The sequence below is a fragment of the Aotus nancymaae genome, unplaced genomic scaffold, assembly GCF_030222135.1.
Source record: "Aotus nancymaae isolate 86718 unplaced genomic scaffold, 86718_ANA_hifiasm-v0.15.2.pri h1tg000028l, whole genome shotgun sequence".
Taxonomy (NCBI): domain Eukaryota; kingdom Metazoa; phylum Chordata; class Mammalia; order Primates; family Aotidae; genus Aotus; species Aotus nancymaae.
The window spans coordinates 17,815,939-17,831,974 of record NW_026988441.1 but is presented as its reverse complement, the minus strand read 5'-3'; the positions used below and the strand labels follow the sequence as shown (position 1 = coordinate 17,831,974).

Below are 16,036 nucleotides of genomic sequence, written 5' to 3'. Positions count from 1 at the left end.
CAGCGGGCAGGCGGGCGGGCTGGGGGCGGCCGCGCGGCGTCCCGGAGCCTCGGGCCGCCTGGAGCCGGCGGGCGGGCGGAGGCGGAGGCGACGGCGGCTGCAGCGGCTGCAGGAGCGGCGGCGGCTGCGGCTGCGGCGGCGGCATCTCCTCCTCACATGACCCCACTGTTTGTCCCCGTGATCAGCGCGAGCGGCTCCCGTATCTCCTCCGTCCCCTCCTGCCGCGCGGCGTGAGCGCCGGGCTCGGGGCCCCCCCGGCCGCCCGCCCCCTCCCCTCCCTCCCTCCCTCCCCTCCCCTCCCCTCCCCCCCGGGCCCCGCGCCCCCCCCGCCCCCGCCCCCCCCATGGACATGCTGGACCCGGGTCTGGATCCCGCTGCCTCGGCCACCGCTGCTGCCGCCGCCAGGTAAGAACCCCGGCCGGGCCGTGCCCCCGCGCCCTGGCCCCGGCCCCGCGGCCTGCAGGCCGGGCCGCCATGATCCCGAGCGGCCGCGGGCCCGGCTCAAAATGGAGGCCGCCGGCGCGGGGGGGACCCGGCACCTCCCGCCCCCGGACCCCGGCCCCGGCGGCGCCCCTGACCTCAGGCGCCGCCGGGCGGGACTGGGGCCCCACAGCTGGGCGTGGGGGCAGGGGCGCGGGCCGCGCTGACCCTGCTCCCTCCTGTGCCCCTGGCAGCCACGACAAGGGACCCGAGGCAGAGGAGGGCGTCGAGCTGCAGGAAGGTGAGTGTTTGCCGGGCCGGCAGCGCCCGGGGAGGGCTGGGGGCTCCAGGCGCGGCCCTGACCGTGCCCCGACCCTCCTTGGCCCCAGGCGGGGACGGCCCAGGGGCGGAGGAGCAGACGGCGGTGGCCATCACCAGCGTCCAGCAGGCGGCGTTCGGCGACCACAACATCCAGTACCAGTTCCGCACAGAGACGAATGGAGGACAGGTGAGCTGCGGGCCGCGAGGACCTGGCGGGCAGGCCAGCGTGCGGGGAAGGCTCGGACCTGGCCCCAGCGCCGGCCTCGCCGCTCTGCCGCCCCCTGCAGGTGACATACCGCGTAGTCCAGGTGACTGATGGTCAGCTGGACGGCCAGGGCGACACGGCTGGCGCCGTCAGCGTCGTGTCCACCGCTGCCTTCGCGGGGGGGCAGCAGGCTGTGACCCAGGTGGGTGTGGACGGGGCAGCCCAGCGCCCGGGCCCCGCTGCTGCCTCTGTGCCCCCAGGTCCTGCAGCGCCCTTTCCGCTGGTAGGTGCCCTGCCACCCCTGGGGGGCTGGAGAGGGGACATTGGCTCTGCTCTTGGGGAGCCCCGGGGGTGGGATGCTGTGTCGCCCAGTGGATGCTGCCCTCAGGCCTCAGGCTTTGTGGTGTCGGATCCCGGTTGTGCACAGTGAAACCTGGGGAACAGTACTCCTGGAAATTTTTTTTTTCTGCAAAATGGGAATGATGTGTCTAGGAGGAAAGTTTCTTAGACTGCTTAGCAAATGATCGCCAACTTCCTGCCCTCTTTCAGGGCAGTCTGAGACACGGGACGAATGCTACATGCCGGAGTCTCCACTCCTCTGTTAATTGCAGAAAATGTAGTAAACCCCAAGCTCAGCAATGAGGGGACGGGACGAGGGAACAGAGGAAGCTAAGGGTAGCCTCTGTCCTCCTACTCCCCAGGCTGTGATCCAAAATCCCTTCAGCAATGGTGGCAGCCCCGCAGCTGAGGCTGTCAGCGGGGAGGCACGATTTGCTTATTTCCCGGCATCCAGTGTGGGAGATACTACGGCCGTGTCCGTACAGACCACAGACCAGAGCTTGCAGGCTGGAGGTGAGGAGAGGAAGGATCCAGGTTGGCAGGCAGGGGAGGCAACTGGTCCAGCAGGGAGGGAAGCCCCCACAACCAGTTCTGACTCTGCTCTCTCGTGGGGGCACTAACCCCCCATTCCCTGCAGGCCAGTTCTATGTCATGATGACTCCCCAGGATGTGCTTCAGACAGGAACACAGAGGACGATTGCCCCCCGGACACACCCCTACTCTCCGTACGTGCAGGGGGTGCCAGGAGGGCCTGGCATCGGAACCAAAGGAAGGGAGGGGTTTCTGGAGCAGAAGCTGGGCAGTTAGCATGAAGCGGGTGCATGGTGTAATGTTTTCTGTTCTTTGCCTGTTTCTGCTTCTCTAGTGCACATAAAGTATCACCTCTTTTCTCTCTTCACGTGGATTTATCTTGCAAAGATAATTTTTAAGTCAGATACTTAACAGATGCTTGGGCAAACAGATCTGCCGTAATACATGCCCCCTTTTCTTTCCTGCTCTTCTAGAAAAATCGATGGAACCAGAACACCCCGAGATGAGAGGAGAAGAGCCCAGCACAATGAAGGTGAGGACAAAGTGGGGCTTCAGGCCCCCCCCGACCACCACCCTCACAGGCTCAGCCAGCCCCGGGGTGTGGAGTGACAGAGAGGGAGGCCACTCTCGCCCAAGCCTGCCACAAGTGCTCCGGAGGGCTTTGCTGGACGCTGGAAAGGTAGAAAATGAGCCACGAAGGGAGAGTACAGTGTCAGGAGTAGAGAGGCAGGGACCGTGAGCAGGGAGCGTGTGCCGACCCAGCTGGTGATCTTGAATTCGTGGCTCACATCTAAGGTGGGGGAGTTCACATTCCCATTTGGATTGCTTGCCCTGCTTGAAAAATGGGGCTGACCGGGTTCACCTGGGCTGACCTTTCCATGTGGCAGCTGGCGTGCTCACATCCCTCACTCCCATGCCTGCCTGGTCTCCAGAAGTAGGTCTGGTCCCCCAGGGAGCACATCTGAGGGAGAAACTGCATGAAGCGCTGCCTGAGGCTGTAGCATCCTACCTTTCCAGAAACACCAAGTCTCGCCTCAGGTCATTTGGCAGTCAGCACCGTCCTCTCCTCCCTGCGACCCCCCAACCCCCGTCAGTAGCCACTGCAGTGTGCAAGTGCCAGGGGAGCGTTTATACCCAAACAACCATCATTCAATAAATATTTACTGCCCATGGGTTCCAGGCTGAGTGGCACAGGCCCTGTGCCAGGTCTGGAGTCTGGCCTGGAGTGTCGGGGAGGCTCGAAGGCCGGAGGGGAGGGCTTGAGTCTCACGGGACTTTGATGTGGAGTGGGCTGGGGTGAGGCATCCCCAGGGAGAGGGGAGCGTGGGTCAGATTGCTTTGTGGGGTGCTGGTTTGGTTGTGGGAAAGGTTCCACGTGGAATGCCTCAGGAGGGAAGATTGGGAAGATCAGGAAGGCCTTGAATGTCCGAGCGAGGCTGTGAGTCTTGAGTCCTAAAGGTGGCGATGGGACTGGGGTCTGTGGCCCAGGTAGTTGTGTTCTGAGTCGTTCCTCTGAGTTCAGGGGTTCATGCCGTTCATTCAGCGCGCGTGTAGTTTGGCCAGCCCCCGTTTTGCATCAGATACGGCAGTGCAGTGGGTAACAGGACAGACGAGGTCTGAGCTCTCTGTGCGTTCTGGTGGAAGAGATCGAAGTCACACAACCACAGCAGGCGTCAGGCAGCATGGGCAGCCACAGGCAGAATTGGAAAGCTGGGGAGGGAGATGGCGGATGATGGCAGCACGGCCCTGAAGGGCTCTCTAAGAGGTGACATTTGAGCAGAGACCTGAAGGCACCTGAGGGAAGGAGTCTGTTGAGAACCTCAGGATAGTCCCAGGCAGAGGGAAGAGCTAAGAGACACAGGCCAGGCCCTGAGCCGGGGCCACCGTGGTGTGTCTGCAGAAGAGCAGAATTCAGGAAAGAAAAGAGGAAGTCGGTGCAATGGAGGGGACTGCCCAGGCCAGATGGTGGAGGACCTTGGAAGAGGTCCCCAGTATGACTGTCTGGGCCCCTGCAGTTTTATTCCAGGGTGATGAGAAGCCAGCGGAGGGGTTTGTGCATGGAGACTGCTGGCAAGGCTGGTGGGAAGAGGCTGGGAGATAGGAGGCCACGTAGGTGTCAAGCCTGAGACAGGTCAGGGGAGCAGGGAAATGGGGGGAGGACTCCAAGGCTGGAGAGTCAGGGTTTCATGCTGGACTCCTATGCTTGGAAGGGAAGGGGTGCATCTGAGCTTGGCTTTGGGATGCATTGAGTTTAGGGGGCCCCCAAGGCAGCCCCAGCCCCAGCGCTTACCTACCGTGGGGTAGCGTCAGGGTGGTTCTTAATCTCTGCGCCTGTCCTCCCTCTGTGAAATGCTGGAAGCACAGCTGCCCCTGGCGCCTGGCGGGGATGCAGTGAGTCGTGGTAGCCACACAGTAAGGCTGAAGAGAAGACTCAGGACCCTCCCACCCCACTCTCACCCCTGCCTCTCCCTCGGTTAATTCGACTCTAGGCAGCCTTGAGACTTTCTCAGCCTCTGAAGCAGTCTCCATCACCTGCCCGCTTCTCCAGCTCTGTCCCATCTCTGCTCTCCTGATCTCCAGAACATCCGCCCCCATCTGCTCATCCTCCCAGTACCCTCGGCCGTCTGGCTCATTGCTCTACCAAAACAACTCCACTTCAGGTCACCCACGGTGACCCCATTGCCACATCCACTGGTCTCCTTTGCTGTCTGGGCTCCAAGCATCTGACGCTGCCTGTTTCTCTCTGTTCCTTTCTGGAATCTTCCTTTTGCCTCCACCCTCTTTGATTCTCCTGTGATCTTTGCCCCTCCTGCCCCACTGTTAACAATGAAATCTCCAGGGCTCTCCCAGTTCCAAGGGAGTAGATGGGAGCGCCTGGGAATCTGTTTTCCACCAGCTCTTCAGGTGATTTGTCATAGTGGACTAGTTTGAGAAACTGCTTTTGCTGCAGGCGTTTCCTTTTTTTTTTTTTTTTTGAGAAGGGGGGTCTCACTCCATCACCCAGGCTGGAGTGCAGTGGCACAATCACAGCTCACTACAGCCTTGACCTTCCAGGCTCAAGCGATCCTCCCACCTCAGGCTTCTGAGTAGCTGGGACCACAGGCAGGCGCCATCACATGGAGTAATTTTTTATCTGTAGAGTCGAGATCTTGCTATGCTGCCCAGGCTTATCTTGAAATTCTGGCTCAAGCAATCCTCCAGCCTTGGCTACAGGCTTGAGAAGCCACACCCAGTCTTGCTGGTGTTTCTTAAGGTCCAGCAGCCCCTTCTTCCGTCTGCCTCAGGTGTATGACGCGTGAGGCCAGGGGTGGGCTCGGGAGCTTTTGGTCAGTATACCCCAAACACTGTTCCCACTTGTAGGTGTTCCTCTTTTCTCTTTGCTCCAGAAGAGTGTGTGACGCACAAAAAGTTGAGGACTGTTTCTTGATGTCCTCCCAGGCTTCGCCCACCAGCTGGCTCCTGGTAATGCACAGAGCTGTATTTCCATTCCGTTCCTCTCGTTGGAACTCCAACCCCACATTTTGAACTACCCGTTCAAGATCTCCATCTCTGGACATCCCTGCAATGCCTCAAATTCAGCTCGCCCAAAACAACATGCCATCTTCCCTCTCCAAAGGCTCTCATGCAATGTTCCTCTTTCCAGAGTAGCAAAAGCTACCCCTGTCACAGCTGCCCAAGCTGGAAGCTAAAACCAGAGCTGCTTTCAACTCTGCCCTCTTCCTTTATGGCCACAATCCCCAAGTTTCTATTCTGCGGCAAATTTCAGATCTGCTTCTCTCATTTCTTTTTCCCTCCTTCCCACCACCTCTTGGTACCATAGCAGCTCATCCCAGAGTCACAAACTCAATGCCTGCGGGGGCCTGAGGGAGGGAGGTGGCATGTCAGGAAGGGGCGTATGGTAGGGCGTGTTGGCTCACGCCTGTAATCCCAGCACTTTGGGAGGCCAAGGTGGGTGGATCACTTGAGCCCAGGAGTTCGAGACCATCCTGGGCAATGTGGTGAAACCCTGTCTCTACCCAGAAACTTAAAAAATTAGCCAGGCCTGGTGGCTCATGCCTGTAATCCCAGCTTCTCAGGAAGCTGTTGGGGGAGTATGGCTTGAGCCCAGGAGGTGGAGGTTGCAGTGAGTTGAGATTACACTCCAGCCTGAGCAACAGAGCCAAACCCTGTCTCAGAAAAGAATAGGAAGGGGTGTGGGAGCCCCCAGTGTTCTGGGGCACGTGTGTCCTGCCCGAAGGGTGGCCCTTGCCCAGTGTTCAGGTTTTCTGTCTTGATTTTTTTTGTCTACTTGTTCTACCAGTTGTTGAGAAGGGTGTCCCTGTCTCTCCCGATATTTGTGGATTTGTCCATTTCTTCCTTCAGTCCTGGCAGGTTTTGCTTCTGAATTTTTTTTTTTTTTTTTTTGAGACAGAATCTTGGTCTGTCATCCAGTCTGCAGTGCAATGGCGCGGTCTCGGCTCACTGCAACCTCCGCCTCCTGGGTTCAAGCAATTCTCGTGCCTCAGCCCCCTGAGTAGCTGGGATTACAGGCACACACCACTACGCCTGGCTAATTTTTGCATTTTTAGTAAAGATGGGGTTTCGCCACATTGGCCAGGCTGGTCTCGAACTCCTGGCCTCATGTGATCCACCCGCCATGGCCTCCCAAAGTCCTGGGATTGTAGGCATAAGCCACCCCATCCGGCCTCTGAATTTTGTTTTTAAGTGTCCTATGGAGTAACTGAAGTGCTTCTGCAGAATGGATGTGGCCTTGGTCCTAGTAGGCCTTCCTGTATTTCTAATGTGCTGTGATGTTCTTCTGAAGCCGCAGGCCAGACAGCATCACCACCTGCTAAAGTCAGGGCCTAGACTCAAGGGCCTGGGCCTCCAGAGGAGGAGGAGATGCAGTCCTGACCTGCCAGCTGGTCTTGACAAGCTCTTCCCACCCCTGCACAGCCACAGTGTGTTTTCAGGCCACCATTTCCGGGATGTTCCCACCTGTCTGCCTTAGAGCCCTTCTTCTCAGGAACCAGCCTGAGCGTTTCCTGGATCTCTGAGGATTCGTTCCACCCCCATCCCCATGCAGAGGCTGTGGCCTGGCGCCTGGCATTTCCCAGGCACTTTGTACCATCTTCAGTGGTGACACAAATGCTATGGGGTCAGTGCCACCTGCCCACAGTGGTACTTCGAGTGCCAGTGGGGTGGTGCTGCTTCCACCCTGGACCCTGGCCTGGCAGAGGGCCTGGCATGCAGTAGGGTGGGCAGTAGGTATTTAAGAAGTAATTGCGTGCTGGAGAGGATATAGCTGCAGCCGGTGCCCAGCCCTTGAGAGGACCATGGGAGGGCAGAGGCTGAAATGAGGCCGCATACTGAGTTCGTCGATGGACCTCTGGGCATGGAGTGCTGTGCTGGGGACTGCGCCAGCGGTGCCTCCAGGCCTGGCCTTTCAGCTCCACTGCTGTTTTTGGCCACAGAGTTCCTGCAGGCAGGTGTGGCTGTCTCTGGTGGGAGGGTTCAGCGCATTGTGACAGTCATAGGGGAGCAAGCGGTCACTGAGCCCCGCGCAGGGCCTGGACCTTGCTCTCTAGTGAGCACCGATCTTGGGGTATTGGTTTTGGAGGAAAGAGAGGAGCACAAAGGTGGAAGAGGGGCCAGGGAAGAGTGGTCACGGTGGGAGGGGAGATTCCACATCCATCGGAGGGTTTGTTGCTCGGGTCTGAGTGGGAGGCATTCCAGGCGGGGAGGGACTGGTCAGCAGCATGCGGACACAGCCCAGAGAAGCCAGAGGGGTTTGCCGGTGGGTGGGCCCCAGCCTTTTCGAGGGAACAGCAGGGCCGGGAAGCTGCTAATCTTGGGGTGTGAAAGTAATGGGCAGTCTGTGGCCCACTCCTTCTCATGCTCACCAGAGCCCTGCCCGGTTTCCCATCACCACTACCCAAGGGTTGGAAAACACCCCTGGCCTTCCTGCCACATCCGCCCTAGCTATAGGCTCCATTCCCCTCCACAAATGCCGCAGACAGCGTGAGCCACCCTGGCAAGGGGCTGGGGGTCCATGGGGTGGGAGTTGGGGGTAGCTAATTGTTCTTTCCTGTCCCCACGGTGCCTGGTGCTGGGGCTTGGCAGGCGGTGAAGGGTTGGGACAGCCTGGCTTCAGCAGGCCCTGAGCCTGCGGTCTCAGCCTCTGGGACACACAGACCCCAGGCAGGTATCAGGATGGGATGTGCTCTGTCTGGGGGCAGCTGCCGCCCGGCCAACACAATTGGGGTGAGATTGTGGAGTTTTATAGAGTCAAGTCACAAATCTGCATTTTTAAAGTAAAATCTTCTATGAATTGCCATCTGTGGCCTTCAGCATAGGGTTTGTGTCTCTCCTGGATGAGCCGATGCCCTGTGAGCCAGGCCCCAGGAGCCGCAGGTGCCAGTTAGGAGCTGCCATTGCCCCGTGGAAGGATTTTAAGCAGGGGTGAAACATGGTCAGACTTGGACTTAGGGATGAGGGAAAAAAAATCATGTGGCCCAGAATCTCTGGGGAGACTGGAGAATCCAGTGTAGGGGCTGCAGGAGCCAGAGAGGGCACCGGTCCTACGAAGAGGAGCCAAGCCCATCCCTGCCTCCCAATATGTGCCCACTGTGGCCAGAGTGCCATTTCTCCAAAGAAGCCAGCGATGCCAATTACGATGTGAAATTTACTTATTTTTAACTGTCAATTCAAATTTGTACAAGTATGGCTGGGCAGGCCCCCAAAATGAGCTCAAAGTGCCTGGCCTTTGACGCCTGTCCTGGCACTGGAGGGCCCAGCTTTCCTTGTTCCTCTTGAGAAGCTGGGGTGGGGGCCGGCTGGGCTCATGTTGCGGCCCTGCACTTCGCAGCACTGTGGTCTGGGTGGGGCCTGCGCCGTGCCTTGGTGTCCTCGGGCTGAGCTTCTGCCCTGTGAGGATGGCCGCTCAGGCACGAGCACTGTCAGCGAAGCCGTGGCTGTGGTTGTTTCCCGCAGTGGAGCGGAGGCGGAGGGACAAGATCAACAACTGGATCGTCCAACTTTCGAAAATCATTCCAGACTGTAATGCAGACAACAGCAAGACGGGAGCGGTGAGCGCCCCGGACCCTCAGGGGCTGCAGCGGGCCTGGCCTCCAGCCTTTGCATGCAGAAAGTCCACCTGCCATGGGGCTTGGGAGTCGTCCTGGGGTGGGGGCCAGTGGGTGGTGCCCGCCCTAAGGCTCCTGGTCCCCTCGCCCCCCAGAGTAAAGGAGGGATCCTGTCCAAGGCCTGCGATTACATCCGGGAGCTGCGCCAGACCAACCAGCGCATGCAGGAGACCTTCAAGGAGGCCGAGCGGCTGCAGATGGACAACGAACTCCTGAGGCAGCAGGTGGGTGCCGGGCCTGGAGCGGGTCAGGGCCCAGGAGCCCCAGAGGCCAGGCACCAGCCCTCTACTCCTTTGTCCCCCGTCGTGTCCGCCAGATCGAGGAGCTGAAGAATGAGAACGCCCTGCTTCGAGCCCAGCTGCAGCAGCACAACCTGGAGATGGTGGGCGAGAGCACTCGGCAGTGACGCCCGCCGCCACCGTGCAGCCGCCGCCGCCCACGCCGGCCTCTGCTGCCCCCTTCCCCAGCCCTTAGCACAGAGAGGGACACACGCCCCTCCCCCAGCTGCGTTTTTTTATAGTAGATTTTTAACAAAAAAAAACGGGGAGAAATAATGCATTTCTGTGGATACAGTGCCCACCGCCCTCCTCCACTTGGAAACGGTATCCTCCCTCCCCATCCGTCTGTCTGTCGCCCTACTCCCGGCCCTCACTAAGCCCCGGCACTTCTAGTGGTCTCACCTGGAGGCAGGAGGGAGGGGGACAGAGGCCCTGCCGTGTCCCACTGCCTCCTGGTCTCTGGAGGTACTGAGACAGGGTGCTGATGGGAAGGAGGGGAGCCTTTGGTGGGGGCCACCCAGGGCCTGGACCTACGCAGGGTGGCAACATCCCACTCCACCTCTTGTTTCTGGGTCCCTGCTCCCCTTTGGGTGTGTGTGTGTGTGTTTTAATTTTCTTTATGGAAAAATTGACAAAAGAAAAATAGAGAGAGAGAGAGGTATTTAACTGCAATAAACTGGCCCCATGTGGCCCCCGCCTTGTCTGCTTGTGTATCTGTCCGTCTCAGGAGTGGGGATGGGGCCTGGGGTCTGCAGAGCTCCACAAGGCACCATTCCACTGTTGTGCACATGGCTGTGTGCAGTCCCTGCCAGCAGCACCACCCGGTACCCAGTGGTTGGATGGATGGAGGAATTAAGGAATGAATGTCCCGTTTGAGGCCCTAGGTGTGTATGAGGGTGTGGAGCAGCGGGAGCTGGGGTCAAGGACGTGTCCCATGTTGGAGGAGAGGCTGGGGTCTCTGTCAGCAGTTCCTGGAAACAGGACCAGCCCCTGGCCCTACCCTGCTGGGCTGAAGCCCTCCCCTCTGCACCAGCCAATGGTGGGGCCTGGCCTTGAGCCCCTCACCCCCAGAGAGGGCAGATGGCCAGAGCGCCAAGCTTGGCCCGTCAGCCTGTCGCCTTCCACCGAGGCTCTGGCGCCTGTGCTGTGACCCCTGCCCTGGCTGATGATGAAACCTGGCCCGAGCTGAGATGCAGTCTGGTAGGGCTGGGGGCTGCCGCGTGGTCTCCCCGAGTGAGCATGCCCCCACTCTCGGCCCTGCCTCATCCTGCAGCCCCCTTCAGCTCCGTCCACTCCCAGGAGCTGGGCCTGCCACTCTGCTCACCTTGTGGAGCTCCATGCCCTGCCTTACCCCCGAATGCCCCCCACCTCGTCTCTTCCCTCAAGAGCCCTGTCTCCTTTTCCTAGCCATTCCCATCTGAAGCCATCTTTATTCACTCAGTTTTCAGAGATAGGGTCTCACTCTTGTCACCCAGGCTAGAGTGCAGTGGCGATGATCATGGCTTACTGTAACGTTGACCGACTGACTATAGCCAGGTTTCTGTAGAGATGGGGTCTCGCTTTGTTACCCAGGCTGTGGCACGAGGAGCCTCCCATGTGGTGTGGATAGGGAGGCAGATGACAGGGCCTGTCCGTTTCTGTGCTTTGAGTGGGCCTTGGCAGCGGCTCAGCAGCCAAGAAGAAGAAGTGTTCATTCCTTGACAGCAACGTTCCCAGGCTCTGGTGACTGGGCTGACACTGGATGGCCCTGGAATGAAAGAGGCAAAGTGGCAAAATGTCCAAGGGCCCATCTGGAGCCAAGGGCCCTTGGACCATGTGCACCCTGAGCTGCACCTAGTAGTGGATAGGAATAGTGGCAGTGGGTGGGAATAATGGCAGTGAGCGGGAATAATGGCAGTGGGCGGGAATAATGGCAGTGGGCGGGAATAGTGGCAGTGGGCGGGAATAGTGGCAGTGGGCGGGAATAGTGGCAGTGGGTGGGAATAGTGGCAGTGGATGGGAATAGTGGCAGTGAGCGGGAATAGTGGCAGTGGGCGGGAATAGTGGCAGTGGGCGGGAATAGTGGCAGTGGGTGGGAATAGTGGCAGTGGGCGGGAATAGTGGCAGTGGGCGGGAATAGTGGCAGTGGGTGGATGACTGCTAACAGCCAGCAGTCAGGCAGCCTGGGTTTATCCCCCAGCCATTGGTATCCTAAGGAACCAGCTCCCTGTAAACATCCCTGGCTTGTAGTGCTTGCCGATTTCCATATGTCAACACTTCCACCACTGCTGATTTCAGGGTACCACCATGATGCTACTGAATGCAGTATTTTGAGATGTGCACAGTCTGCTCTGGAGCAGGTCTAACAAGCCACTGTGCCCTGCTGTGTTTTAGGGGAGATGGGGAAGCCAATGGGTAAGTGCACAGGCCCTGGGGTCAGGCTCTCCAGGCTGGAATCCCAGCTCTGCCTCTGGCTGGGCAAGCTTGGGCTGTACGCTGATCTCTGCCTTTGGTGCGTTTTCTTTAAAGTGAAGGAAATGAGTGTTCAATGGGGAGGAGGCTCCTAAGAGGGAGCAGGGTCTGGGGAGCCCAGACCCCTGGGGTTGGATGGCTGAGAGGGCAGCCCCTAAATACAGAGCAGAGCCCAGGGTGGGATAGCAAGTGCTGCTGGGAGAATAAGCGGCACGGGCTGAGCTGGTGCAGAAGTGAGTTAACATGTGCCATCGTATAAAATGCACTCATCAGACAGCAGATGTTAGCTCTTACCGTTACTGCTATTTCATATGTTATAGATGGTCTCACTCTGTCACCCAGACTGGAGTACAGTTGCATGATCATAGCTCACTACAGCCTCAATCTCCTGGGCTTAAGTGATCCTCCTGCCTCAGCCTCCCAAAAGCTGGGACTACAGATGTGTGCCACCATGCCTGGCTAACTGTTTAAAAAATTTTTTTGTAGAGATGAGGGTCTCCCTATGTTGCCCAGGCTAGTCTTGAACTTCTGGGCCCAAGCAATCCTCATGCCTCGGCCTCCCAAAGTGCTGGGATTACAGGCATGAGCCACGGTGTTGGGCCATATTACTGCTGTCATTTATGGCCAAAACTTTGCTCAAACATTTTCCAGTTACCAGAGCCACATCTCAAGGGTCTGACAGTGGGAAAACACCATGTGCGGATCAGGGGCACACGCTGATGCCCGTCCTGCTCAGGGCCATCCAGCGTTCCCTGCCAGAACCTATGCATGTGTGGTGAGAGCCCAATGCAATGGATGCTTCCCCCAACATGCTGGACACTCCTGAGGGGCCTGCAGCTGCCGTGCTCATGGCGGCCGGGAAGCAGGTGGAGGAGAGCGGAACCTTGATTCTGCTCATCAAACTGCTTAACCCCTGAAGCAAAGCGGGGATCTTTTTCCCAATCAGCAGGATGACATCATGATGGGGAAAGGTCTCCCTGGATGACTGGGCTGGCGAGCAGTGTGTGTCTGTGGCCCCGTCTGCCCCACCCCCCGGACACACCTCTGCCGGCTGAGGGTGACACAACCCTGTTCCCTGTTGCTCTGTTCCCGCTTATCTCTCCCGCCTTTTCGGCGCCACTATCTTCTTGGAAATGAGTCAGAGCAAAGGGGAGGGGGCTCAGACCACTGCCTCCCCTGGCAGGCCCCATAAAAGCGACTGTCACTGGGTCCCAGACACCAGAGCAAGCTCAAGACCCAGCAGTGGGACAGCCGGACAGACAGCACGATGGCGCTGAGCTCCCAGATCTGGGCCGTCTGCCTCTTCCTCCTCCTCCTCCTCGCCAGCCTGACCAGTGGCTTCGTTTTCCCACAGCAGGTAAGAGCCCAGCAGCCTGGGTCCTAGCAGGGTAGCAGGGATGGGAGAGCCAGGCCCCAGCCGAGGGCACTGGAGACACTTGAGCACTGAGCAGAGCTCAGGATGGCTCAGGGGGACTGGCAGCTGCTTAAAGAACAGGAATCAGGCTAGGCACGGTGGCTCACACCTGTAATCCCAGCACTTTGGGAGGCTGAGGTGGGTGGATCACTTGAGGTCACTTTGAGACCAGCCTGGCCAACATGGTGAGTCCCCGTCTCTACTAAAAATACAAAAATTAGCCGGGCGTGGTGGTGGGTGCCTGTAATCCCAGCTACATGGAAGACCGAGGCAGGAGAATCACTTGAACCTGGGCGGTGGAGGTTGCACGGTGAGCTAAGATTGTACCACTGCACTCCAGCCTGGGTGACAGAGCAAAACTCCATCTCCAAAAAGAGAACAGAAATCAATGAAGCACCGAGTGACAGGGACTGGAAGGTCCAAATTCCGTGGGTATTTATGAAGCCCCTATGTCGTGTCACTCGGTAGAGTGATCGTGATCCATTCGCCACACAGCAGTCACTTTTTCGTTTGTTTTTTAGAGACAGGGTCTCCCTCTGTTGCCAAGGCTGGAGTGCAGTGGCACAGTCACAGCTCACTGTAGCCTCAACCTCCTGTGCTTGAGCGATCCTCCCACCTCAGCTGCCTGAGTAGCTGGGACGGCAGGCGCACGCCACAGGTGGGGGGACCACGGGCGCGGTCAAGGGGCTGGCAGTTGAGCAAGTGTTTCCTGAGAAAGTGACAGTTGACCTATGTCTTGGAGGGTGAGAGATGGAGGCGGCAAAGACCCAAGGAGAGGACAAGCCAGCATAGCCCAGGGTCACAGCTGAACCAGAGGAGAAGGTGGGACTTGGGGATGAGGCCGAGGGTGGGCAGGTCCCAAAGTCTTGTGGGCAGCCATGCAGACACTGATTTTTCCTTGGAGTAAAGAGGAAGCCTCTGCAGGCTTTTTTTGTGTGTGTGTGTGTGAGATGAAGTCTCTCTCTCTCACCCAGGCTGGAGTGCAGTGGTGTCATCTCGGCTCACTGCAACCTCCACCTCCTGGATTCAAGCAATTCTCCTGCCTCAGCCTCCTGAGTAGCTGGGATTACAGGTGCCTGCCACCACACCTGGCTAATTTTTGTACTTTTAGTAGAGACAGGGTTTCACCATGTTGGCCAGGCTGGTCTTGAATTCCTGACCTCAAGTGATCCACCTGCCTCGAACTCCCAAAGTGCTGGGATTACAGGTGCCCGCCACCACACTGGCTAATTTTTGTATTTTTAGTAGAGACAGGGTTTCACCATGTTGGCCAGGCTGGTCTTGAACTCCCGGCCTCAGGTGATCTGCCCACCTCAGCCTCCCAAAGTGCTGGGATTACAGGCATGAGCCACCTTGCCTGGCCTCCTGTAAATTTTTTAAGTGGGGAAAACCACGGTATCACTGGCCATGTTTTTAAAAATATTAGTCTGCCACCTGGGCACTGTGGCTCACATCTATAATTCCAGAATTTTGGAAGGCCAAGGTAGGAAGATCACTTGAGCCCAGGAGTTTGAGACCAGTCTGGGCAACACAGCCAGACCCCACCTCTACAAAAAAATTAAAAGATGTGCCGGGTGAGGTGGCTTGCACTTGCTGTCCCAGCTACTCAGGAAGCTGAGGCGGGAGGATCGCTTGAGCAAAGGAAGCCGAGGGCGCAGTGAGCCATGACTGTGGCACTGCACTCCTGCCTGGGTGACAGAAGGAGACCCGGTCTCTAAAAGAACAAACAAAGTGGCCGGGCGCGGTGGCTCAAGCCTGTAATCCCAGCACTTTGGGAGGCCGAGGCGGGTGGATCACGAGGTCAAGAGATCGAGACCATCCTGGTCAACATGGTGAAACCCCGTCTCTACTAATAGAAAAAATTAGCTGGGCATGGTGGCGCGTGCCTGTAATCCCAGCTACTCAGGAGGCTGAGGCAGGAGAATTGCCTGAACCCAGGAGGCGGAGGTTGCAGTGAGCCGAGATCGCGCCATTGCACTCCAGCCTGGGTAACAAGAGCGAAACTCCGTCTCAAAAAAAAAAAAAAAAAAAAAAAAAAAAAAAAAGAACAAACAAAGTGACTCTGCTTTGTGGCAAATGGATTGAGGGGCGAGAATGCAGGGAGATGTGTTAGGAGGCTGGCACTGGTGTGCAGGCAAGGGAAGGTGATGTCCCAAAGAAGTCACAGCTGTGGAAAGAGGAGGAGGCGGATCTGGGAGGTTTGTTTTTTAGGGAAGAACCGCCCGTGGGAAGGTGAACGGAAGCAAGAAAGCAAAGCCCCTCCTAGAAGTCCAGCTGAGCTCTGGGTTTAAACCACTTGGAGAGGAGCGGGTTGCTGGGAGCCAGTCTAAGAGGTCCGCCGGGTCCCCTGCCATCCTCAACGCCCCCTTCTGCTTTCACAGACAGGACAACTCACTGAGCTTCAACCCCAGGACAGAGCTGGAGCCAGGGCCGGCTGGATGGTGAGCAAGCCAGTGATGCCCTTCCCAGCCCCCTGCTCCCTTCCCATGCTCAGGCCTGTTCCCGGCTCACACTCCCTTCCTTCCAACAGCCCATGATCCAGAGGCGAAGGAGGCGAGACACCCACTTCCCCATCTGCATTTTCTGCTGCGGCTGCTGTCGTCAATCAAAATGTGGGATATGCTGCAAGACGTAGAACCTTCCTGCCCTGCCCCTGTCTCCTCCCTTCCTTATTTATTCCTGCTGCCCCAGAACACAGGTCTGGGAATAAAATGGCTGGTTCTTTTGTTTTCCAAACCAGAGTGTCTGCTGTCCTTTCTCTCTGCCGAGGGCCTGGGCTAAGATCTTGTCCTGATCCCTGCCTTGCAAGTGCCAGTGCAAGGTGGGTCCTGTGGGGCTGCTGGGTCCTGGAGGTTGCCAGAAAAGTTGGTAAAGCACATTTGTTTCTGTTCTCCCCCTTCACGTTGCAATAACAGGGAATGTAAGTTAATGTTTCCTCTCCTTGAGGTCTTCC

The 16,036-nt window shown here is 58.0% G+C and overlaps 2 protein-coding genes across 5 annotated transcripts; both read left to right on the top strand.

Annotated features, from left to right (window-relative positions):
* The first annotated feature begins 199 nt into the window (after positions 1 to 199).
* Positions 200 to 9,919, top strand: USF2 (upstream transcription factor 2, c-fos interacting). 3 transcript variants are annotated; one of them, XM_021676546.2, is made up of 10 exons: positions 200 to 405; positions 675 to 721; positions 810 to 928; positions 1,029 to 1,229; positions 1,648 to 1,798; positions 1,923 to 2,010; positions 2,290 to 2,348; positions 8,789 to 8,883; positions 9,036 to 9,164; positions 9,257 to 9,919. In XM_021676546.2, exons 1-10 carry the CDS (start codon positions 344 to 346, stop codon positions 9,344 to 9,346), a joined length of 1,041 nt encoding a protein of 346 aa, XP_021532221.1. In that variant the 5' UTR covers positions 200 to 343; the 3' UTR covers positions 9,347 to 9,919. The 3 variants fall into 3 exon arrangements, with proteins under 3 accessions (XP_021532221.1, XP_021532223.1, XP_021532220.1); XM_021676548.2 differs by lacking the exon at positions 1,029 to 1,229; XM_021676545.2 differs by having other exon boundaries at positions 344 to 405; positions 9,036 to 9,355.
* Positions 9,920 to 11,519: 1,600 nt separating this feature from the next.
* Positions 11,520 to 15,819, top strand: HAMP (hepcidin antimicrobial peptide). Of its 2 annotated transcripts, XM_012438156.2 has the most exons (4): positions 11,520 to 11,612; positions 12,853 to 13,026; positions 15,465 to 15,524; positions 15,614 to 15,819. In XM_012438156.2, exons 2-4 carry the CDS (start codon positions 12,937 to 12,939, stop codon positions 15,716 to 15,718), a joined length of 255 nt encoding a protein of 84 aa, XP_012293579.2. In that variant the 5' UTR covers positions 11,520 to 11,612; positions 12,853 to 12,936; the 3' UTR covers positions 15,719 to 15,819. The 2 variants fall into 2 exon arrangements, with proteins under 2 accessions (XP_012293579.2, XP_012293572.2); XM_012438149.3 differs by lacking the exon at positions 11,520 to 11,612 and having other exon boundaries at positions 12,813 to 13,026.
* Positions 15,820 to 16,036: the final 217 nt, after the last annotated feature.